Below are 24,004 nucleotides of genomic sequence, written 5' to 3'. Positions count from 1 at the left end.
AAAATGCATGTGTTGTTTTCCTTAGAAAAAACCTGATTCAAACTGCAATGGTGATGAGTGAATTTTTAAAGGCCAGACGGGTGAGGTATTCCAGAGAGGAAGCAGCTCTCAGTGACAGAGCTCTAAGTGAGTGTGTGTATGTTCCAGCTTATCCTGCCTGCAGAGCTAATGTGAACAGCGCAGCTGAGAGCAGGGACTGACTGTAGCCACTAGTGCTGTCACCCCCCAAAAATGGGGCTGGAATTCAGGAGTCACAACTCTCAGCCAAATAGCTGCTCTTGTGACAACTTCCTAGCAGATCTGCCAAAGAAAATAATCTGTAAGTAGTCCTTTACCTTATCTAGTAGAAAAAGCACAGATAGAAGCAGTCTGCATAGTTTGGTTCCTTAAAAAGAATGGTCTAACAATGTTCCATATGAGCAGAATTTTGCCATTCAGTCTTAATTTTGTTAAAAAGGTTAAAATTTTAGAGTTTTGGATAAACCAGGATTCCGCTTTGGTTTTCCTTGTATATTCTGTATTTATTGTAACTTTTTTTTTTTCCCCCAGGTGATCCTTACTGGTTGGAGTAAACCCATTTTGGTGAAGACTCAAACAGCAGGAACTGTGTAGTGATGGTTGTTATCAATTACACTATGAAGGCATGTGGTAGATGAGGCAGGTGAAAGATGAGTGTGTTCTCACAGCTAAATCAGTTTTGTGTTGCTGCTGGAACTGAAGACTCATCCTGCCTCTGCCATAAAACTTCCTCCTGGTCAGGCCATGCATACACACGTGCACAGGCTCCCCACGGGATCTCCAGTGTGAAGCAGAGATTGTAGGCGGGGAGTTTCCCACGTGCTGCATGGTTGCAGAGGGCTCTGCTCTCTGTGTAATCGTGCTGTGAAAGCTCGTTAGGTTCTTGGTGCACTCAATTTCCCAGCTTGCTTCTCTACATGTAATAGAGTAAAGATATTCTCAAACAGATTACGGAGTTTGTTGCTAAAACAAAAGCCTGTCATGCGATGTAGTGTGTACACCGTGAAAAAAATGGATACAAAGTTTTAACATACATTAAAGCTTAACTGAACTTTTTTTAAAAAGCTGTGAGGAGCCACTCAATAAGTGGGGTTGGGGGCTTGGCAGGAAGCAGAGAGTGTGACTTTAGTGGCTGTGATTTTATGTGCCAAGATAAACTGATCTACAGTTTCAAAAGTAACTGCGCTTCCCTTGTTTTGAGGTGGTGGTTGCTCTTACAGTCCAAAACAGAATGCTTCAGATCATCAAGCCTAGACACTATGCTTTCAAAGAACATCCAGGAGTCCTCAAATATTTTTGTTAAACCACTTTTCCTGGTAAATGCAGCTGGTCTGCAAATTCACATTTTAGCTAAATTTACAATTTAGCAATACTGAAACTGTGAGATGAAATGGGAACTGATGCTGAATGTAAGTATTACACGCAAATGGGGTGGGGGGAAGCCTGAAAAATGTTTGCTAGAAAAGTTAGAATTAAAATGTAACCCAATTCTTGTTACTGGAATTAAGTGGTGCTTGATAAGTTTTTCTGCTGCATAAAAGATGTAATGTCCCATTACTTAACAACCCTGTGTAAGTCAGGCTATTGATGCAGAGCTGTTTGCACTGTACTACAAGACTGTCACCCAGCTGTTCTGCTGACTGATTGATTCACTTCCCTGAGCGGGGCTTCATGCTTCAGACCTTCTCAGCAGTTCAGAGAAGTCAGAGTTGAGCTATTCTAAAACCAAGACCTCGAGGCAGGATCTGTTCTGGTTCCAAGGAGAAAAACCTTCACTTAAGAGTAGTTGCTGCTTCTTAAGCAGCTCCTGTGACACTGTAACATAATTTATGGCAAAAGGATGGGTTTGTAGTCAGACGTTTTTCCTGTCTCTGCCTGACTTTACTCTTTTCTCCAGTGGCTGTGTTTGACATATTCAACAAGAGTCCAGTATCACACTCAGAAATACTGCTCTCAGGTGAAGACAGAACAGTAAGCTACTGCAAATGGATTTTGCACTTTTAGCCAGAATTCAGTCATTGCAGCTTGTCCATGATGCTGCAGATGCTTGTAACAACATTTTTAGGTTATGTTCCTGAAACAATACACTGGACTAAAGTGACTTTGAAAAAGGTGATAAAACAGCAGTTGTGTCATAATTCCTGAAAACACATTTAGAAAGAGAAGTTGCTGGGGAAAAAAAAATCCCTTCATCCTCTCATGAGGAAGTGGTAATATTCTGTAGACTAGGAATAAATTAAAAATAAAAAAAGAAACTTTTACCTTAGAGGATAATTAAGACATCTTACCCTATGCTAACTCCTTGCAACTTGTATTGATAAAAATCAAATAGCATGATAAGGTGAACAGAGAAATTGTGTGAATCTTACTTTAGTTTATCATTCTGCTACAGCTTCCTGTGACCTGAGATAAAGATCAACTCCATTCCCCTTTCATATGAATACTAAATGTAAAAAAAAGAATAGAAGTAGTACTAAAGAAATGTAATCCCATACAAGTATATAAACACCTTTTTCTGATGGGATAGAACATAACGTTAGATATACCTGCCACATATATTAAAATCATGCCAGATAACTTAAGGAGAACAAGTAGTAGTGCCATTTCCAAGCTTGGGACAGTGTCATGGCTGTACAAGAAGGAGCTGGGGAAAATCAGGGAAAATATTGTCAGAAATGCACAAAGTAGCACTCAGTGTCTTTTTAGTTGTCAAGGGGACAAGGCAGTAGAATCCTTCACCAAATTAATACAGGGATCCACCCTTCTGTCTTTGCTTATTAAGACAAAACTAAACCTCTCTCTGCATTACTCCTGCACGTGTCTGGGTCCACTCCCTAGAAAAGTTCCCCTAAAAATGCATCTCAGCTTTACACTAGCACATTGATAGATTAAGACCTCTCTAGCGTCACTAGTACAGCAGTTGGGAATGATGTTCACAGACTGATTTATTATTTTTCGGTTTTTATTTTAGTAGATTTACAGATTTATCAAGAGACATGATTTCACTCTTTTCCAGAAGGATATGATAGGAATTTTCCAGGCTGTATGGTCTTAATGATTTTGTCAGTTTTCTTCCTGAGTTTCTTCTGTCATCAGAAAACTACCCTTGCAAGTTCAAACAGAACCTGGAGAACAGCAAACAGTGATACAAATTTTTATTTGACTGAATAATCCTTAAACCAGTTTACGCTGTAGATCAGATAATCTGAAAAATAACTGTAGCTGCAATTTGAAAAGTTACTTGCAAAGAACTGAAGACTGATCCCCTTGTACAGTACATCACATTACTAAAATAATCTTAATTCTCGAATTATGAAGTATATAAATTGCACTTGTTATTACACGTTCAGTGTGACAGTGATAAGAAACGCTACTAACCTCTATGGTGATGAGTATTACTATCATCCACTCAAGGCGCAGAGCGTGCTTTTCATTCAGGTGATTTCGCATTAGATCTGTCAGCTCCATGCAGTGTTGGAGCTTTTCATTCATTACCTGCAAGCAATTACAAACATGTGGCAAATCTGGATTCCAGAAATGGAATGAGATCACTAAATATGGGAACACACTCCACAGAAGAGCTCAGTGAACAGAACTAGAAAGCTGTTAACACCACTGCAAAATAAAACAGAAAGCTCTGTAAGGGAACATGCACAAGCAATAAAAGTTTCAATATAAATGAGCCTGTTATTTCAATAGGTTCACAAAAATAATACAAATCTAGATATGCATTTGCAGGTACTAAAGTGCTTCTGGGTGATATCTACTCATGAGAACAGGCACAAGCAAAAGATGATGCAGCTTTTTGGAATACCTCCAAAGTAAATACTTAAGGCTGCTGTACCACCAGAAGTGGTAGTTTTTGTGCTTCTTATTCTGGTTCAGCAGTAAGCATTATGTTGCCCTTCAAGAACTGACCTGAAAGACCATGTCAGTAAGAAGAATGCTTCGCATCTCATTATTATTTAACCTGTTTTCTTGCACACATTTCAGAAGAAGACTTTAATCTCTTCTTGTAACTCCTTAAATCCTAATTTAGTGGCTCAGGAAATACACAATCCATTCATGTGTGGCAAGTTAGCCTAAACTGGGTAAAGGTGCAAATGGGCTATGAACACATGGAAAAGGGGACAGCGTATAGCATCCTATTATTTATTCAGTTTCTCCAATTAATAGAGACATTCAGGGAGCAGTCTGTGGCCCTGCTGAGCCAAAGATGACTGATCTGAGCATGGAAAGTTCTCGTAACAGTAAGACACCTACCTTAACTCTGCGATTAATGTTGAGAAACTGGCACGTCCTGTCGTAAAGCTCTTCCAGTTTTTCTCTATCCCAGTAGAAGTCAGGTGTTATTAGCAGGTCTGAGCTCAGATTTATACGGTGTCTAAAAAGAATGGGTACTAGTGTGGTTCAGGCTTCCTTTTGGTGAATATAGGAGCAAATATTTACATAGCAGTCAAAAGAAACAGAAAAAATGTCCTGTAATTTTGAGTAAAATATGAAAAGAATCTTCTTTCAGAGTAAAAATACAATTGCAGTGATTGTTTAAAATTGGTCACATCTGAAACTTTTCTGGCGATACTGTACTGTGAAACAGTTTTGAACATAAATGACTTCTGCCTTATAGCAACATTGCATCCTCAACCTGTCACCTTCCTTAATTTTTGATACCTGCAAAGAAGTCCTTGACTATGCTAGTAGCTCACTGAAAGAGTACACGAAATAAAAATAAATAACTTCTAAATGTGACTGGTACTGCATGCTGGATGTGTGAGCACAGCACACCCTTCAGAACCAGGCTACAGTCTCAGCATCATAAAGGCTAAGAGCTAAAATCTCCTGCCTTCAACCTACTGCTAAAATAAACCTTTGGATATTAGGAATATCACTGTTTATTACTGAAGAGTCCTTCAAGTTAGGATATAAACCCCAGTGTTTAAAACAGGAATTGCTTTTTAATTTAACTTTGAGGGTTTTTTTCTTTTTTTTTAAGAGTATGTAATGCTCTGTATTGTCAATGGCCAAATTTCACTTGAGGGAGGAAAAACTATTAAATCTGTACATTTTAGCAGTGGTTTCTGAGTAAGTCAAGGGAAGACCAGAATTCACAGAAGATCTACCTACCTGTATTTCCCCCGGTATCCTTCACATGCTCTAGTATCTACAGTAATTACCAGTTAAGAGACATGCATTGCTGGACCTAGGGAGGGAAAAGGGTCTGGAATTTGGTCATTTACGATATACTGCCTAATGCCTGTCTATAGTTGAAATGCCGTAATGTGAGTGGTGAGCCAGTTGGTCTTCTGACTAACATAAACAGCACAGTCTCCAGCCAAGAGAAGTTTGAAGGAATTCCCCCACCCGCTGCCCCATCCTGCTCTATTTAGTGTGTAGTCTGGTATCACGCACAACATAGATTTTAAGTTCCGTGTAATACGTCTTGGGTGTAATCAAAAAAGTTACCTTAGTGCAAAGAGTTCTCCAATTTTCTGCATCACATCTGCATGAGAGAGTTTTACCTTCCTTCGTGACTTAAGAATCTGCAAAGTAAGAAGTTCTTCACTGCTTGATCAAGTAACATGTACTAGCAGTTAAGAAGCCCAGAATTTTACAGCCTGAAGTAGGAACATGGGTTAAAATCTGAATGCATACTGTCCTTATTAACATTTTAGTTTTGTTTTCTTAGTGCCTTGGTTATCTAGCTTTCTAAGAATATCACCATGCAACTGTTCATCCAGGTTTTTCAATAAGTCACTGAGTATGTTATCAGTATCTATACAAAATCCTGAAGCATTTTCTATGAATGATTTCTGAACAAGAGATCATTTGGTTTTCTTCCTACTATTGTTAAAGTCATGACAGTGTTCTTTTACTTTGTCACTAGTTAACCTTTCTGTAGACATTTTCCTTACAACTATCAACATATTACCATTTATTTCCTTCATATAAAAATAATAAACCCAATATTTTCTCTTTTGAACCCTATGAATCTCATTTTTATATGTGACATCATATGGGCTTTGTACTTTTAAGTTTCATGAAAAACTGTAGTTTCAGTAATTCACTTAAACTTTTAATTATATTCAAGTTAAAGCACCTTATTTTCAGCTTAAATTTCCACACACTGTTTGGCCAGGTTTTTTAAATGCTGTTACACGCCCTGTTTAAATGTCCTGTTACACGTACACATTCACCAGTGGAAGGTGACAGTGACACAACATGGGAAACATCATTACAATGCAGAACCTCACTCCCAACCCTTTAAATGATGATTTCTTGTGCCACCACTTTGCAGGTGTTCTGAGCTTCTCCACATTGATGGCTTTACCGCCAAATGTGTAAAGCGTTCAACTGCTTTTTCCATATCCTCAGCTGTATCTGGACTGATCTTTTACAAAGCACATGAGAAAAGGAGGGGAGAGTTACGAACAAGGCCTCACCTCAGGAATTGACTGGATAGATTCCACAAAGTTATCCAATAACGATTCCCAAATAGCCAGCTTTACTGCAACACAGAGGTGACAAAGCAGAAGACTGTGAGAGGTACATATGTTTTCAAGTAATCGTAACTTTAAATCTGCCAACAGGCTGCTTCAGGACACGTCGATGCTTACAAAATTATTTGCAGCAAGTTACCGTTTGTATTATACAGTCAGTGTTCATATACCAATACATAAATCTGGGCTGGGCACTGACAGCTCTGCACGCAGAACCACCTTCATCTTGAGCACAGCTTTCTTCTCCAAATGAGCCATTAAGATCTTGATGAATTTTGCTTCAGCTCTAAAGCTGTGCGTCTTGGTGTTCTCCTGCAGGTGAGAAGCCTTTGCAAACTACATTCCAAGGAAGCTGGAGACATAAGCAGTGCCTGGGTGAGGCTGACTTCATGTGTGACTCATTCAAGAGCCTCCACTGCATTTCTAGTGTCTCATTTCAGCTCTCATTTTCCATTTGTCTAGTATTGATCCAGTGTGCTCCTACCATGGAGAGTTAGCTTGTATAGACACACCACCTGTACTTGTTAAAGCTAAATTCAAACTTAAGCGATCTCCCATTTTCTTTTTAGGTGAGTGTACTGTTTACTGGAGATGTAACTTCTCTTCTATGGAAACCTGAGTTCAGCACAGGCAATGGCAACACAAATTCTACTATGCCTCAGTTTGAACCTGGAAAGATGTTTCTACAAGATAATGATATAACTCAGGCTTTGTTCTTTAATCCACAGATTCCCAGACAAGAATGAAGTAGCAACAGATTAAAAATCAACCCTATTCGATCAGAAAAAAAAGAATTATGGAAGGTTTAATTGTCAAAATGAACTCTTTTGTGGTAGTAATTGATAGTATCATCTGTTTAGGACACTGACAGTAAATCCAGTGCTTAGCATTTGCACATTCATCTTTTGAATACAGAGGCCTACTCCAAGTCATTGACTTAAAAAACTTTTAATTTAGCCTCTGAAAAAAAAAGACAGTAAGCATTTCAGCTATCACCTGTTATTTGACAGAGGTTGGTTTCTGCTGTGTCGTACATTTGACTTGGGGCTATACTTGCATCCTTTATTTTTACTGAACATTTTTATTGAACTGTTTTTCTTTATGATGTGCATGTCTCACACTAACATAAACTGGTACCAATTATCTCCTGGGAATAAATCCCTTGTTTCCTTTTATGTGGCACTATTCTCCCATACAGTGGCTTTATGAATAGGAAAACTACAGAGAACAATAGGCGTTTTTTCTCAACAGCTCTTCCTTCGACAGTCAAAAACCATTTAGTTACACTGTACTCCTTGATCAAATGCTGTAGCACCTCAAAAACATGCCTTCTGTTTCTTGATGTCTCTCCTGTGTAAAGGGGCACTTCCCTAAATATTACTGGAATCCTATAATTTACCCTACAGGCAATAGGGGTAGACAGACCAGACTATCTTTGAAGGCCTTTCCAAGGACAGCCTTACTGCTGCTAGCTTCTACTCCCACTTCATCATTCAAGGTCTGAAGCAAAAGAGAGGTGTTATTTCCATAAGCAGCAGCACCACTGATGAGTCTAACTTCTTTGCAGTGCCTCCCACTCTCTCCTACCATGGCTAATAAGCCTGGAAAATATTTTCTGTGACTCTGGTCCACACATCTGTTACTGGTACACCTCCCCAACTGGGAATCGCTGCTCCACATCACTTCTTTAGCTGGCATCTAGCTTTTTCTGTCAGAGGAAATGATGGCAGGATGAATTATGCAATATTACTGAGAGGTTTCTAATAATGGCCTCTATACTCATTGTTATTCAGGGATACTTCTCAAGGGTGGGGAACAGGATGCTCAGAATAATGTGCATCTTTTGCAAAGCATGTTTATTAATGTGCTTTGTTCATCTTTTAAACGAGTTATATTGAATAAGGCAATTCCAATTTTTAGAAAACACGGTAAGTACATTAAAAACATCCTCTCACTGAAGAACAATCACTCTTTACACAGCTTGCCTAAACCAGGCACCAAGTCGTCTCCAACCTGTTGCTGTACAATGACCTATAATGACATTTCACAAAATGTGTAGCATAGGCTGATAGTATGAACAATATTAACTTACCAGAAAGACAAAGAGCATTTGAAAAGGCAAATTTCTGCAGAACAACTTCATCACTATCCAGCTCAGAATTTAAAAGGATTTGTCCTTTATGGAGCTTTGACTGACCTCTGTTAAAACAAGATTGAAGCATCTTCATTGACTAAGCCACCAGCAAAGGAACATTTAAAGAATAATCAAGAATGCAAGAGAGGTTTGGTTGTTTATTTATATAAAGCACACGGTATCTGTATGGCTATCATCCCCATCTTTGCATTTCCCTCACATTCATTCTGACAATAACCAAAACAAATCACTGAAAATTAGTTCCTCAGTCTAAGACTAATATTATGACCAAATTTTCTAGGTCTAAATGAAAGCACAACAAGCTGTGATGGTAACTACAGCATTACTACAAACACACAGAAAATTCAGAGTAAGCAGGATGCTGGCCTCTCTCCTGCTCTCTAGTTCCTCTGTTACCTTTCTGTTTGTTTTTCTTTTCTCCTGTCACTCTTACCAACCTCACTCCATCCCCACTATGGCGTTACTTTCCCTGAAACCTCTATTGCATAAGGGGCAAGTGACAAAGAAAAGGAGGAATAAGACTCGTTCAATTTTTCATGTCAATCCCACTATGAAACTTGCATAAGCACAATGGAATATGTCCAGAATCACAAACTACATAACCAGATAGTACATGCAGTTTTCAAATGGCCAGAAAAAACCCAAACACTTGTCTCCTTATCAGGTTACCTTAAATAAGCTCAACCTCATTAGTTCAGTCCCTAGTGTTAACGGTGTCCTGTCTAGGAGTGGCTTTCTGGTGGCATCAGTGTTGGAAAATTACAGATAATTTATATAATCATTTTCATTGAGAAATATTTCTGTAGAGATAATTTTCTCCCTGGGATGAAAAAAACATTTAACGAGAAATGACAACTTGCCAGGTTTATCATTACACAATATTCAAGTTGTAACTTTCCTAGGAAGTAAAGTATGTGCAGAATTACATCCTTGTATATGAACCTCAAGGGCAATAAGGAAAGCTTATACAGAGCATCCTCTTTAAAATCAGACTTGTCTCAATAATGCTTATTAGTTTCTTTTCCCATGAGGTACCTAATTCCTGTTCAGGATTGCTGAAGAACATGTTCAGTTATGTGGGCACAGAGCTTCTTAATTTATAAAATCTATAGCATAAGCAAATCACAAAGGCCACTACTTGCAAGTTTAACAGTACAGCAAAATTTGTCAATTTAGATTTACTGTTTTCTTCTTTCCTTATTTTACTCGTTCGAAAAAAGTGTAACGACAAGTATATTTTTACTAGCTTTTCCTTGAATTTGGTTAAAGTGCCTATTAACTTTTATATACCGAGTGCCTTAAGATACTTACTCCCCTATTCTGTAGTTCATTTCTTCATTCTCCCAGTGGATGAGTGCAACTTCATATGGCTGAATTTCATGCTGTTCTAGCACTCGCATGATATTCTTCATCTAAGAAAAAGACAATTGCAGCAAGAGTTACCACACAGTGTACTATGACTCTGCAAAGAACTTGCATATAGCAGGCTGGTAATTGCAACCTTCATGCTGAAGTTATTTAAATAACAATGAAGAGGTGTGCTAAATAATGAAGTTATTAACATAGTTTACTTCTGAAACTATTTGTAGCTTCAGAAGAATTTGTGGCTATGAACAACTGAAAGGAATCTGAGAAGACTAAAATGTCATTTAATGTCTGCACACATGAAATACGGTAAGGATTAACTACAGCAGCAGTAAGGACAATGCAGATGTATCCAGCATTATAACAATGAACTGTACAAGACTTTGGCAGATGTCTGAGTGTGGGATGAAAATCTTCAGGATAAGTACATCAGGTGGTTGTTTCGGATTAAATTACTAGTTTGCTGCTAAATCAATAGTTTTATTTCTGGTTGCTGACGAAATCAGTAGTTTTGTTTCAGCTTCCAGAGGTTGGGTGGTATTACAGAAATCCTTTAACACTACAAAAAACTGGAAAAATTGATTCAGCTGCCACATTCAACCTTGTAAACAGTTAAATGTGCAATTTTAGTCACAGAAGTAATCTCACTGCTCTCTTATTCTCCAGCACACTAAAACCTGATGCAGGAAGAAAGAAGCCTTTTCTCTCACAAAACGTTCTCCTCTGACATCTGACTTAGGATCTCTCATCCTTGTTCCTTTTAATGTGCTACAAGGTTCCCCTCATAAAAATCATCTGCAATTAGAACAAATTTTGAACTAAAAAGAGCACTTATCTACAAGTTTTTAAAAGGCATTTAGCTACACAACAGCTAACAAAAAATCCAAACCACAAAACCACAGTACACTTTTGATGCCTAAATTCTTTAAAGAGTTCAATCTTCTACTAAGTCATACTTAAGAAACACTCTTCTTCAAAATAAAAGATAACAGTCAATCTTTCAGCACAAAACTGTACACTAGAAAATTTTTCATGAAGCATAATCTCCAGGTTTGGTACTGTAAAATGATCTGTTGGATTACCTGCAAGAGGTAGCTTTCTTCATTGCTTTCAATTATTTTAGTGATACTATCTATGTAAGACACAGTAACATTTTTCACTGAATAAAAACCCTCAACCCCACAGCTACAACCCCTTGTTTCATAATCCTGAATTTAATATTAGCATAACTAGTACTCGCCGTATAATTCAAGTCCTGTGGTAAAAAAGCGTATGAAAACTTATGTTCATTTTTCTTAAGCAAGGAAGTGCCTGCTGTTACACCAGTTACCTCAGCCAACCAGCTAAGCTGTGTCCAGGGACAGTTCAGCAATGCAAACCCCACACTGCTTCTAGGCCCAGTCTAATTTTATAGAAGGGACTAGCTATGACACGGTAAAATTAATCAGACGAGATGTTCTTGATTCACTAGATTCAAACTCCTGCTATTATGGGCGCTTAGGTCATACAATTTCCTTTTAAAAAAACCTCAAAGCTGGTTTTGCTTTTTGCCCTTGCTATTTTAGTAGAGGAGCTGTTGTACAACCTTCCTATTCAGGAATTTGAAAACGGTATTTTATATTTTAAATTTCTTTCTGTGATTAGTCTGTATTAGTTACTTCTCCTGGAAAGTGTTTGTTAGTTTCAAATAGTTTTTCTTCTCCTACTAGTCATTCTGGAGTACTTTGAAAAGCCATTTTGTCCATTTGCAGTGATACTTTACACTTTGTTTTACTGCATTACTTTCAGTTTCTGTTCCACAGACCAGTTTGGGGCTTTTTCCTTTCCTTTCATTTCATTAAAACATGTGCATAAAATTACTTCCTCTATTTGAGCAAGTTGTTTGGCAGTTAAAACTTTGACTATGATTTCACGAAGCATAAAAAACAAAGCTAGCATGGGACCAACTACAGTTACTAGTACTGACAAGTAAAACACAGTATCAAATTTTCAAAGGTACTCAAGCATGTACAACAAAATGAGAGTTTTCAGAGTACTCCAGTGGGCTGAAGTGTCCAACTCAAAGATCATCATGAGTTAAGTCAGCTAGTAATATCTGAGAATCAGCAGCGTAGTTACAACCATAGCATCCTAAGTGTGCTACAGGGAGAACTACTATCTTTTTGTGGGACACCTGATACACTGACACCCCCTAAAACAGACAGGAAATCAGGAATATTTCAGGCCTGAAACAGAAAAAGTGAACTTGAATCCAGAAACTGTTCACGTCTGGAAACAACTGCTACGTATTTTCATTTACTGTAATGAAAATCCTCCTGTGAACTTCTGTGTATCTCAGTATCATCTATTGAATACGTCATTGAATTTCACATACTCTGCCTACAGATAAGATCAATACTTTTTGTATCTAGAATCCAGTTTTACTTAACAACAGTAATAAAAATACATTAAAAATATTAAATTTCTATAAATATAGTCATTAAAATAGATATGCTTCTGGCATACCCTTCTTGGTCAGCATGCTGAGGTTTGTGGGACTGACAAAAACACCTGCTTATGCAGTTTTAACAAACAGTTTTGCTTTACTTACACTCTTCTCTTCCACATTCCAAAACACAACAGCCCCTTCCCTGTGAATTCAAGGAAAAACTGAGGTGTAATCATACTGTTTTAAATGCATTTTAATGCAATACTCAAATTGTACAGTGGCAATTTCTGTCACTGTTAATCAAGAAACTTAATACTATCTTCACAGAAACTATGTAATAGTTGCTTTTTAACCATACTTTAATGAAAAAACATAAGAAGGTACTTTTTAACCATTTAAATAATTTGATTTCTTTTTAAAATCATCCTGACTGGACAGTTATTCCTTGAGTTTCATCTAGCAAGCTGCACTACTTCCTTCACACCATTACTATTAATAACATAATGTTTTGAACACAATTTATAGTTTACCTGAAGAAAAAAATCATGCCAGGATCATATTCTTTTGCAGATTTCTCAGTACGGACCACCAAAACATTTGCAGCATCTGGTTTGAAATAAATGAAAAAAAATGAACTAATAGTCAAACTTCTAACTTTGATAGCTTATAATTCAACAATTAAATACTGACACATTAGTCAGTCTCATTTTATTTTTCTGATGGAAATGCTTGCAAGGAAACAACTACAATATCAAACTACACTGCGTTTATGAACTGTCACACTCTAGACAGACTCAGCCTTTATTGTGAACTTCACTGGAATGTTCAGTTAATGAAATGTAACACCTTCAAAGAACAAAAGACTTAGGAGAAAACTGATGCAAGCGTAATAAATAACCAGGAACAGAATACAGAAGCGGACATACAATGTGAGAGAACTATGGAAGTTGCCCACAGCTGCAAAGAAATTACCATTCAAATCTGCTTGCCCAGGAGATCTTTCTCTTCTCTACACACTGAGGGACTAATCTGCACTCAAATTCTGCTGACCTTGCTTTGCCAGTCAGACACTTGAAAGAGCGTATCCCCAAGACAGAAGAGTGTGCACCTGCATTTCCCTTCAGATCAGAAGCGTTCTTCTGAAACAAATCTTCCATCCACCCTCCTTTACCACACTTCTGATGTGCATTGCAGAATAGTATACAAAATGCAGGATTTTTTGCATCAAATTAAACTGAAAGAGGAGCTCCAAAAAATGCCCCTATAGTACTCCAACCATTAATAAGGCATTTGTTACAAAGGACCAGACTAGAGCTAATGCAAGTAGAGTGCCCCAAACTTAAAAAATGTGGATGCTGGGTTCTCAAAACAAGGTTTTGGTTTTTCTTCTCCTACAAGTCTTCTCCACTGTAGTACTTGCTAATATGGATAAAGTTTTAGAAGTCCTGATATGGTTCCAAACAAAAAAGCTTACTTTCCAGCATGACTCATTTTGTTGCAGGGCTAGTGGAAGCTAGACCAGAAAAACCTCCTACTTCTATAGTAAAGCAAGACTCCCCAAAGATTTTGCAGGGCCTTACACTTAAGCTTTAGAAAGTTAAACCCATTTGCAGGAAGATCCCAGGTCAAGTGACAAGGCATCAAATTCTGGCTGTGTACAAATTCCACCTTCTGCTTTACTGGTCAAGCCACAGAGGCCAGGTAAACTAAGGCAGCACAGTGACCAAGTATCAGAGATACTTTTTCTAATACCTGAATTGAGACCACAGGGTTGGTCTGAGCCATTTAAAGAGACTCTTCTTCCACTTGCTAGTCCAGTTCAGAAATATGCAATTGGATGAAACACTAGAGCAAGTTTTAGGTGTGACGTATGATATCACTGTGGAAGTAATATTTGCCTACAATTTCTCATTTGCCTTTTTAAATACAATCCATATCTTTATTTACCCGCTACAGCCAAAACACACACGATTGAAGAGAATTTGGTCCGCTTTAAGTGAAAGTACAGGATCTGCCTCTAAAATGTTTTTAAAGAAGTCAAAACCGAGCATAATGCTTAGAAAAAACACTACAAAGTAACAAATCCACACAATAATTGCTGATTTAGATTTCTATGCGCTAATATTTTTTTTCTTTTCTAAGATTCAGTGTTTGGCTTGGTAACCAAACTGCTACATGCACACGCCAACAATCACAACACTTCAGATCTGCTGGCACAGTCTAACATACTTTCATCATTACTTCCTCCAAACCTTTGATAAAGAGTACTTATTGTGAGGAGTCAAAAACACTGTCAAGAAATGAAAGAACCGGCAAAACTCACACTCCAGGGCAAAATACCATCAACAGTAACTTTTAATTCACAGTTACGCTGGGGGTTGTACAAAGTTTCTACCCCAAAGCTGTGAAACCAGGGTTGGTTCTAATACAAAGAAACTAAAACGCACATGAAGCCTATATTCTAGTCTTGTCTTTCACATTCATCTTTCTGAACAAGACAATCACTAGTAACTCACACATTTGAAAGAGACTTACTGGAGTATTATTGCACTTAGATTATTGTTTGGGATGCAGACAGGTATTTGACAACCCCTATCGAAATGCCCATAAACTGTCTGTCCTTCCCTTAGCTTCATATAATCTGTCCTTTCAAAGAAAAAAAAAAGGCATTCTACTGCCAACATATGAAAATCACAGCTGTTCCAGGGCATAAGATTCTTTAAGCTATAAAAAGCTCCATTTGTTTTTTTCCTGTAGTATACTTTGGCTATTTCCAAGCCATACTTTCCCCAAGTCTTCAGAGATACTTTATATGGAAACCAGACCAATTATTTTGCTGGAGCCTACCCAAGTGAAGCATTCAACATTTGCTATGATATACTTGGCCCAATAAAGAAACCCTATCAACAGCATTCTCTTTACTAGAGTTAAGCATTTATGTGTTTATCTTTTTCATTTCACTTAGTCAGCAAGATTCTCTCTTGCATGCCTTCCTCTCTGACCCTCAGTGATTTACATTAATAGAAATGTGAATATGGAACGAAGATGCAACACTTCAAATTACAAAATTGTTTTGACAGCTGAAGCACTGCACTACCTCACTACTGAAAGATTAATTAAAATAAAACATTCAGAATTTTCTCAATTAGTGAATTTCTGTAGAAACTCTCTGTATCAGTAAATTTCCAAAGTTATTTCTCATGCATGCATGTAATTTTTCAATACTTCTAGTGTAATTGAAATGTTGGGAAAAATTATCAGAGAGTAACAGCAAATACTGGTCATACTGCTATTCTGAAAGGTTTAGTTGTGGGGATTCTTAGGCACATGGAATCTTTAATCAAAGCATTATTTTTACAGGCAGTATGATATATTCCACGGTATTACCAGAACAAGAATACATAAAGTTATAAAAATTATATACCTCACCCATATTTTATTTCCCAAGGTATACCATTGCTTTTAATATGTTTCAAAGATCTACCTCTAGGCAAACTTGTTATTTCAACATATCCATGTGAAGTCAGGTCATGACACAGATTACCAAGATGATATTCATCTGCTGTTGCAAAGGCTGTGCACTGCATCAGATTCTGTGCCAAAGGAAGAAAGATTTGAGTTAGGGCAAGGCTGAAGCAAGATGTTAATAAGAAAACTGTTTGCCTCAAATTTATTCAGAGAGTGACAATTTTCATTTATGCACTCTTTTCTACGTTATCATTGCCATGCTGTCCACCTGATGTACAAATACTAACAAGATTACTTGCTCCTTGTTGAGCAGGAAAGCAAATCATACACTGAGAACAATCCAGGTGATATGAGTTAAGTCGCACCAAAAATCTTTGTGACAGAGCCACAAAGAGAACTCTTCTTCCCTGAATGCCAATCAAATGCTTTAACAGTAGAGCTGCACTTGCTACTGCTCCTCCATCCCACGGCTTATGACATGCTTGGCTGACCACTGAAACCAGAGGCAAGACACCCCCAATACCAGTTTTAACATCCGTGTTTTTAAGATAAATGGAGTTCAACTATCCCAATCTGCTTATCAGGCCCAAAGTTTTTCCAAGCACAAACATGTTCCACAACACACCAAGCTCACTGCTCAGGTGCTCCCAGGGTATGAGCCACTATGCAGAGAAAGTCACTGATCTTCCAAGGCCAGTTGTAGGTGCTGCTCCTCTGCCGTGTCCCTCCTCCCGCCCCCAGCTGAATCCTGCACTTAAAACATGCTCTCAACTGACACCACAGCTGAACAATACATGACAGCCAGAGTTTGTCTCAATATTCCACAATCTTAAATAACTAAAATGCCATATTCAAACAAATAACTGGAAAAATGATGCTGACTTGCAAAGTGACTTGACTTTAGGCATGGCAAAGAAATCAGAAAACCATCTGCATAAAGACTTTCTTGATTAATCAAACAAGTCACATTAACCTGATTTGCAAATTCTATTACTTATTTTAAGTGTATTTCTTTGTTCTGATACAATGTATGTCCTACAATAATGTTTTTCAGTACAATGTAGTGGAAGATGTCCAGAAAGTAATGTCTCATTGTGGATCAGTCACTTCCCAGCTTTTTGTAACAAATACAAATGGGGATGTAACTAACAACAAATGAACAAAAGAACTGTACTCATCTGCAGGCATTTAGACCCATAATACACTTCAACTTAAAATCCAAATTACATTCTTGCAGCACTCATACACAAACAGCAAGGCTTACAGAGGTGTTCTGCTCCCTGCAGGGTGTCCATTGCCAGTCATCAGATTCACAAACAGATGTGTGAACCTCTTTTTAATGTCAACGTTCTGCTATCACGTCCAAAGCTTAGCTTATACATCGCCTTAATTCAGCAACTACTAACAGAAAATAAGCTTTAAATGTAATAACAATATTCAGAGAGCAATTTTGTAGGCATATTCCCACAAGTGTGCTACAAGGCTGAGTTAACAGTGGAACAGAACTGCATTTTCAGTTCCCTTGCAGCATCAAGTTGCATTATCACAATTTCATCTGTATAATCCATTCTCAATCTCTAAATTACCAATACCAGTTATGTATCTGAATCTGAAGATTCTTCCAGAAAGCTTTGATGATTAGAAGTACATGTGCTCTGCCACAAAACTCTTCTGTCAAGAGCTAAAGGACCAAACTCTCATCTTCTAGTTAGCATATAATCTGAAAATCTGTCCTTCTCTATCCTTCCCATAGTTTATTACTTGTGCTATTCTTCATTTCAAGGTAAATGCACTACAGAATCGAATTTGTGCTGCAATTTTAGTTCCAATGCAAAGATTTCACATTTAGTTAGAACCAGAAATTTTCTGCTAAGCTATATGCCTGAAATAGCATTTTGGATATGAACTAGTTTGCTTGGGGGGTTTTTGTTTGTTTTTGTTGGTTTTGTTTGTTTTTTTTTTTGTTACAATGTACTGTTTCACTTACATTTCTATTAAAATCTTGCTTGATGGAGAACATTTGGATTGGGTAAAATTTGAAATTAAGCCACCTAATAGATGTGTCCACAGGTGCTCCGAATGTCTAAATTCCCATAATTGTTGGTGAGATACAGCCAAAAAATCTACTCTAATCAGTGACTCAGCTAATCCTAAAATTGACAAGTCAACTGGCTGATCAACCTCTATGCCATGCTTTCAGCTATGTCACTTTCACGTGCAAACTTAAAACTCCCCAGAATATAGCCCTTGTACTGGCTCTAGAAAGAAACTCCAGCTCCTCACCACCCTCCTTCTTTCTGCCTACAGCTGGGGCATTATTAAGATTCTATTCAGTGCACCATACAGGATGGCAGCTCCTAAGGACAGCTAAGTATCTTGACAACTTAGGTTCTGTATCATCATGCCTCCAACGACTGTACAGGCTCATGGAATCCTAACTCTCCTTAGTCCATCCGTTCCACTTTAAGCATGCAAAAATTTTTAAGAAAAAAACAAACTGTAGAATGAACTTTAGTCCTCGTATTGCCATAGGAATCAGTCTTTATCTAAAGTGTAGTAAGTATAACATCTCTGCCTGAATTTCAAGCTATTTTTATGCTATATGGCTATAGCATTAAAAATTAGCTCAGAGGCTTTTCATGCCACCAGACCTTACAGATTAACTAAGTAGTGGTACTGCTCACTGATGGACTGACTAAACCAGTTAACTGCTTTCAAGTAACTCCTCCATCTATCCTGAAAAACTGGTTGTACAACCAATTTATCACTGCTGGTACTCAGCACTCTGCCTGTAAAAACACAGGAAGACTAGTGCTGGGGAGGGGTGGGAAGGACATCATTCTCTGCAAAAGAAAAGTGTCAACTGTCAGGCCCTCCCAGACAGAAAACACCAGGGATCCCTGGGGTTCCTCTAACCAAGAACCTCGGGAGTGGGCCTACAACTACTGTCTCCAGAGGCAGGCTAGGAAGGAGAAGATGCCCCCAGGCAACTGCTCTGACAATAGGGCCTGCAATACTAGAGGGCTCCTGGCTGCCTTCAAACGTGCACAGAAGGCAAGATCAGCATTTTTTGTGACACCAGGATTTAAAAAAAACAGATGGCATGCTGAAAAAAAACCTTCAAAGATTCTCCATTTGTGCTACTTTTATTAATCTCATAGAAGTCATCCACATCTCTAAGTTATTTCTCTGTACTACACAGCTCTAAGAAATACACAGGTAAAAAAAAATCCTGATTCCAAAATACTGTCAGTCTGCAGTCAACGTGATAGCTTGTCTGTACCTTTGCAGACAGGGATATATATCTGACAAACCCACGTGGGATTTAATAAAAGACAGCAAATGTTTCTGCTAGGTCTGAGTTTATGTGGTTTCTGGCCCAGCATTTTGCCATGTGGAAACTTCCTCAGAAACTATATTATTATTTCAATATATCAGGATGTATTTTCTCCATGTCTTCACAATGGAAGAAAGTAAATACAGCACTGCATGTTACTTACATATAAACATAAAAATGTCAAACAAAGTTGGCATTCTGTCAAACTGTTTGCATTCTATGCTGTCATTTAAAGCCTCAAAAATGTTGTCACTTCACCCAAAACCAAAAAGAGTCAAACTCTGAATGTAATGTCATAGCAGGACTAAAAAGCTAGAAACATTACATGGTATTTCAGGACTAATATTCTTCACTTTCCTCTTTCAAAGCAACATGGAAATACGAGTGGGAACTAAACTGACTATGACTCTTTACACAAAGGCACACTCCTGCTCATCACACAAAATACTAAGCAGAAGCTTAGATGATAAGGCAAGCATTAAAACTTCTCTGTGCATCATGTTCAGTAGATCATGTAATAGACATATTTTGCAGTGTGTAAACTATTTCTGAAGGCACAATGCTTATTTCAGTCTCGTCTATCATACTATATTACTAACAATATCCAGTTGTTGCTGTAGCTTGAGAACAGTAACACTTCTGACACCAGGATTCACTGTGGAAATCCTATATAAAAGTATACTTAATGCCTGCCTTGGCTAAGAACTATCTTAAGGAGATACAGCTACAAGTATGCACTGTTTCACTTCATCATATCTCACTTTATCTAAATCAGTTTGTTGTTGCAGTTCCTCTGCAACAGACCTAGGAGTCTGGATATTAAAGAGCTATTTCTACACATAGAATAATCTTTCTCAAGTAACACAGGCTACACTTGCACATCCATTTCCAATCTGAAACTTAATCTGAATACAAATCTTATACTTTTTACCTTCACCTTTACTTCTGTTTGAGTGAAGCCTTAAAACTGGGTAGATTTGGACAAGCAAGGATATGTAGGGCATCATTCTGATAGCTCAATATTAAATGTGATATGACAGCACTGGTCAATACTATTTTTAACAGACTTTACCTTTCCACTTATCTTCCTTCCACTTTTGTTTGCACATTGTTAGTAAACTTCCATTTTACCTTCAGAATACCAGACACACTAATTTCTATCAAGCTTGCTTCTGTTTGCAGAGCTCCCACATTAGGGTAAATAATGAAATCCTTCTCACCAAATAAATATATTAATTTCATTAAAACGTTAATCTAAACCTTAATCTGAATATAAGTTAAAATTTCATGCATTCCCTTAATGCCATAAAGACTGTAAATGTTATACATTACCTCCATGTCTGAGAGAGGCAGGTTCGTTCTGGATGGCTGCTTGGTCCTCGGTGCCTTTGGTGGCCTCTTGACTGGCTGGTTATTTTGTTTTGGAATAATTTTACCAGCTGATACAACTGCATAAAATCTTGATGATGTGTTCCTGAGCTTTTTGATATGTTCTGTATTGAGCCTGAAGTTTTGCATCATCATCACACCCAAGCATCTCCAGGAGGGAAAAAACCCCTCCCCACCCTGATAATAAACACTTCTTCCTGAAGTGGATACATATCCTTGGAGCAATTGCCAATTCTTGACTTGCACACATCGACTTGTCAACCAAGGGAATGCAGTTTTCAGAGCATAAAAATTCCAGGACTTAGCTGTTCTCTGAGCTGTTCTGTCAACTTCATTATCCAGCTTTAATAGCAGACATCCAGTTTTATTAAAGTTTTGGCATTGACATATTGTTGTTAAAGCATGGAAAGATCTAGTCTGGAGGCGCAGAAGTTTCAGTCTCATTTCTTCCCTCTGAACTGTATGTAAAACAAAGAAACAAAATCATCCATCAACATTTTGGAAAGAAAGAATATTATTTCTCTCTTATCTAAAAGGTGACCCATACTACTTTTGCATGTGTTAGGATGCCTAAGCACATGACATTGGTGGGAATAAATACCTTTTTTCGATCCTATGGAAATTGTCTAAAATCAAAACACGCTAGAACTGGTTGCTGTGTCAATATGAAAGCAGGCATCTGTTCCTTCTGCTGCTCATTCTGTGCAGCAGCCTACACTCTCAGTAACTCCACTGCTCACCGAGCAAGCAAACACACACCTTAAAGAGGACATCAGACTCTGTGAATCATTGCGTTATACATAAAAACCCAACAATTTAGATTACTACGTGGCTGTATGGGAATGGCACCTACAGAATACACACACTGCTCAGCATCAGCTCAGACTCCTGTGCCAAAAACAGCTCAGCACAGATCCAGCCCCTGTCATGCGTCCTGACCACAGTGAGAACGGAGCCGAGTTACAGCCTTGCTCCTGCCAGTACATCCTGACGCAACAGTGACCACCAAGCCTGCCTGCAGACCCACCAGTGCAGGTGGAAACTCAACAGTGTCCTTATTCTGGTTATTTCAGACCAGCAAGCTTAGTGTATCTACCCTATGTCATGTGAGCTAATCAAATAAACTTTAAAAGTATTCACAGACAGTAGGTTGAATACCTCAGTGAGTGTGTTTCATTTGCTGAAAAATCCCATGTCAAGTCCCTTCCCACATCTGATTTTCCTAATTTCCCTTATGACATAAAATCTGTCTTCAGTAAACTATTAACAAAAAGTCATTAAGCTGTATAGCTCAAAAACCCTGCCTGTCAGAATATTTTTCAAAAAGGAGCATCTCAAATACCACAAATACGCTTTACATAATATTTCAAACAAGTATTTTCTTGTGAGAAAAATCATGGTGCCGTGGAACAAGCCCTCTGTCCTGACAAGGATACCTGGATGTTAGCACAATACACACACAAAAAACCTCACCAAACCACACTCTGACATAACTTAATGGAAGGGGAATACACTAATTCTGGTGAAGGAGGTATACAATTAAAAATAACTAACTAAATAAAAAGGATGTAGAACACTTCTAGGCTGCCACAGAATAAGTAACTGATCTTGGGCATAACTTCTTATCTTTATATGCTCTTCACTTATACATTTCTGCCCAATTTAAAGCTTGTTATTGGCATACTTACTGGAATAAACCTAGTATTATTTTAATTTCAAACTTTTTCTGTATTTATAAAACAGCCCAGATGACTCTGCCCAGAACAAGGCATGTTTACCTTTTAAAAGGCTTATTACCTCTGGATAATCAAAAGAGCTGAAAAAAACCTCAGCGACTGCAGCCCAAGCCAGTGGAAAGCCAAGGCTAGAGGAGAAGTCTCCAGCACTGTGGGGTAACTGGCAGGAAAAGACTCACAAATGCCAAGTAAATCCTCACTTTCCTAGGCAAAAAACCTCATCCCGAATCAGTGATGCCAAGGATCATTTTTCAAGTGTAAAGGCTTAGAGTAGGTTACAAAGAAAGAGAGATCATATGGGCTGAATTCCATCGAGGGGTCTGAGCGTCAGGCCTGTGGCAGCAGAGGCAGCCAGCCAGAATGAGCGGAATAGAGCAATCCAAGAAAAGCGGGATGAAGGACGACCAGAACAGGATAGGAGGCGCCACCTCCGAGCAGCGGGCACAGAAGTGGGATTAATTTTCCAACGTCTCTTCAGGCACGGCACGGTTTAGCCATGCCCGCTGCCTTCCCAGCCGGAGGCCCAGCCCGCTGCGGCGGCGGCTGCGACCTGCACGGAGAGGGCGGGCCCGCTCCGCCCGCGGACGGGCCCGACCGGCAAAGACCGGCTCCGCCCGGCCCCCGCAGCCTGGATGCCCCCAGACTGCCCCCGGGGCCCGCCAGCAGCCGGTGCTGGGACACCCCACCCCTTCCCAGCCTCCGCATTCCCGCTCCTTTCCCCGAAGGAAACTGCCTCGGGAGCGCCCCTGAAGCACGCGCGAGTTGGGGGGGAAGGGGTACGGGAGAGGCGAGCGCTCCGCTTCCATTGGCTGCCGGTGGCGGGGGGGCGGGCACAGTGGGGGATCAGGCGGCCAATCGGGAGGCGAGGCCACTCCGCCCCCGCAAGCAACGCGAGTCCCCGGCCCCGCGCAGCTCGCGGGCGCCCCCGGCGGGCGCGCGTGCTATCGCCGCCAGCGCGCGCGCGCCCCCGCGCAAATGGGCCCGCTGCCCTCCCCCCGCCCCGGTCGGCAACGCGCGGCCGCCGCCGCTGCTACGTCACCACCGATCAGCGCCTCCCGGAGCCGGGGGGAGCCGGGGGCACCACCCGGCAGCCGCCCCGCAACGGCCGCGGCGGGGGCAGCCTGAAGCTGGGGGCGGTTCGAGGCAAGAAATCGCCCCTCGCCCGCAGGCAGGGCTCGTGCTCGCCCAAAACTGCCCCCTCCTCGCGGGGAGCCTCGCGGTGCCCTCCCGCCTGCGGCAGGATCGGATCCCGCGGGAAGAGCGGCCGAGACGGCCCGGGCTCGCCCGCACCCCCTTCGTGGGTGCTGCAGAAGCCCCGCCGCCCTGGGGGCGTCTCAGGAGGAGCTGCACAGCCCCTCCTGCCCCAGCGCGGGCTCCCGCCGCAGCCCCGACCGTGGCGCAGGGCCGCCAAAGGCACCCGCAGCGCCTCCGGCCCGGCCCGGCCCTGCCCTCCTTCCCCTCCCCCGCCCCGCGCGCGCTCCCGCCGCCGCCGCCGCGGGAGGGGCGAGGCGGTTCCCGCCGCCGCCGCGCGCCAGCACTGACCTGGGGGAGGGGGCGCGCCGCTCTCCGCCGCGCGAGCCGCGGCCCCGCCCACCGCCCGCCGGGCCTCGC

General features: G+C 40.1%; 1 protein-coding gene and 1 long non-coding RNA gene across 2 annotated transcripts in view; one reads left to right on the top strand and one right to left on the bottom strand.

Annotated features, from left to right (window-relative positions):
* Positions 1–5,998, top strand: part of LOC120324129 — a 10,307-nt gene extending 4,309 nt beyond the window's left edge. Inside the window, exon 2 of the long non-coding RNA XR_005565145.1 lies at positions 550–5,998. This is a non-coding gene — a long non-coding RNA (uncharacterized LOC120324129). The remainder of the gene's footprint in view (positions 1–549) is intronic.
* On the bottom strand, positions 3,170–24,004 carry RMND1 (required for meiotic nuclear division 1 homolog). Its single transcript, XM_027733836.1, has 11 exons — positions 23,936–24,004; positions 20,601–21,115; positions 15,948–16,056; positions 12,994–13,069; positions 12,626–12,665; positions 9,982–10,082; positions 8,608–8,714; positions 6,459–6,523; positions 5,482–5,558; positions 4,282–4,402; positions 3,170–3,513 (listed from the first exon to the last, which is right to left on the bottom strand). The coding sequence occupies exons 2-11, from the start codon at positions 21,099–21,101 to the stop codon at positions 3,298–3,300; spliced, it is 1,413 nt and encodes a 470-aa protein (XP_027589637.1). The 5' UTR covers positions 21,102–21,115; positions 23,936–24,004; the 3' UTR covers positions 3,170–3,297.

This window comes from Pipra filicauda, unplaced genomic scaffold, assembly GCF_003945595.2.
Source record: "Pipra filicauda isolate LSUMZ 115617 unplaced genomic scaffold, ASM394559v2 scaffold42_size3861933_pilon, whole genome shotgun sequence".
In the NCBI taxonomy this organism is placed as follows: Eukaryota; Metazoa; Chordata; class Aves; order Passeriformes; family Pipridae; genus Pipra; species Pipra filicauda.
This window is presented reverse-complemented; position numbering and strand designations above follow the sequence as displayed.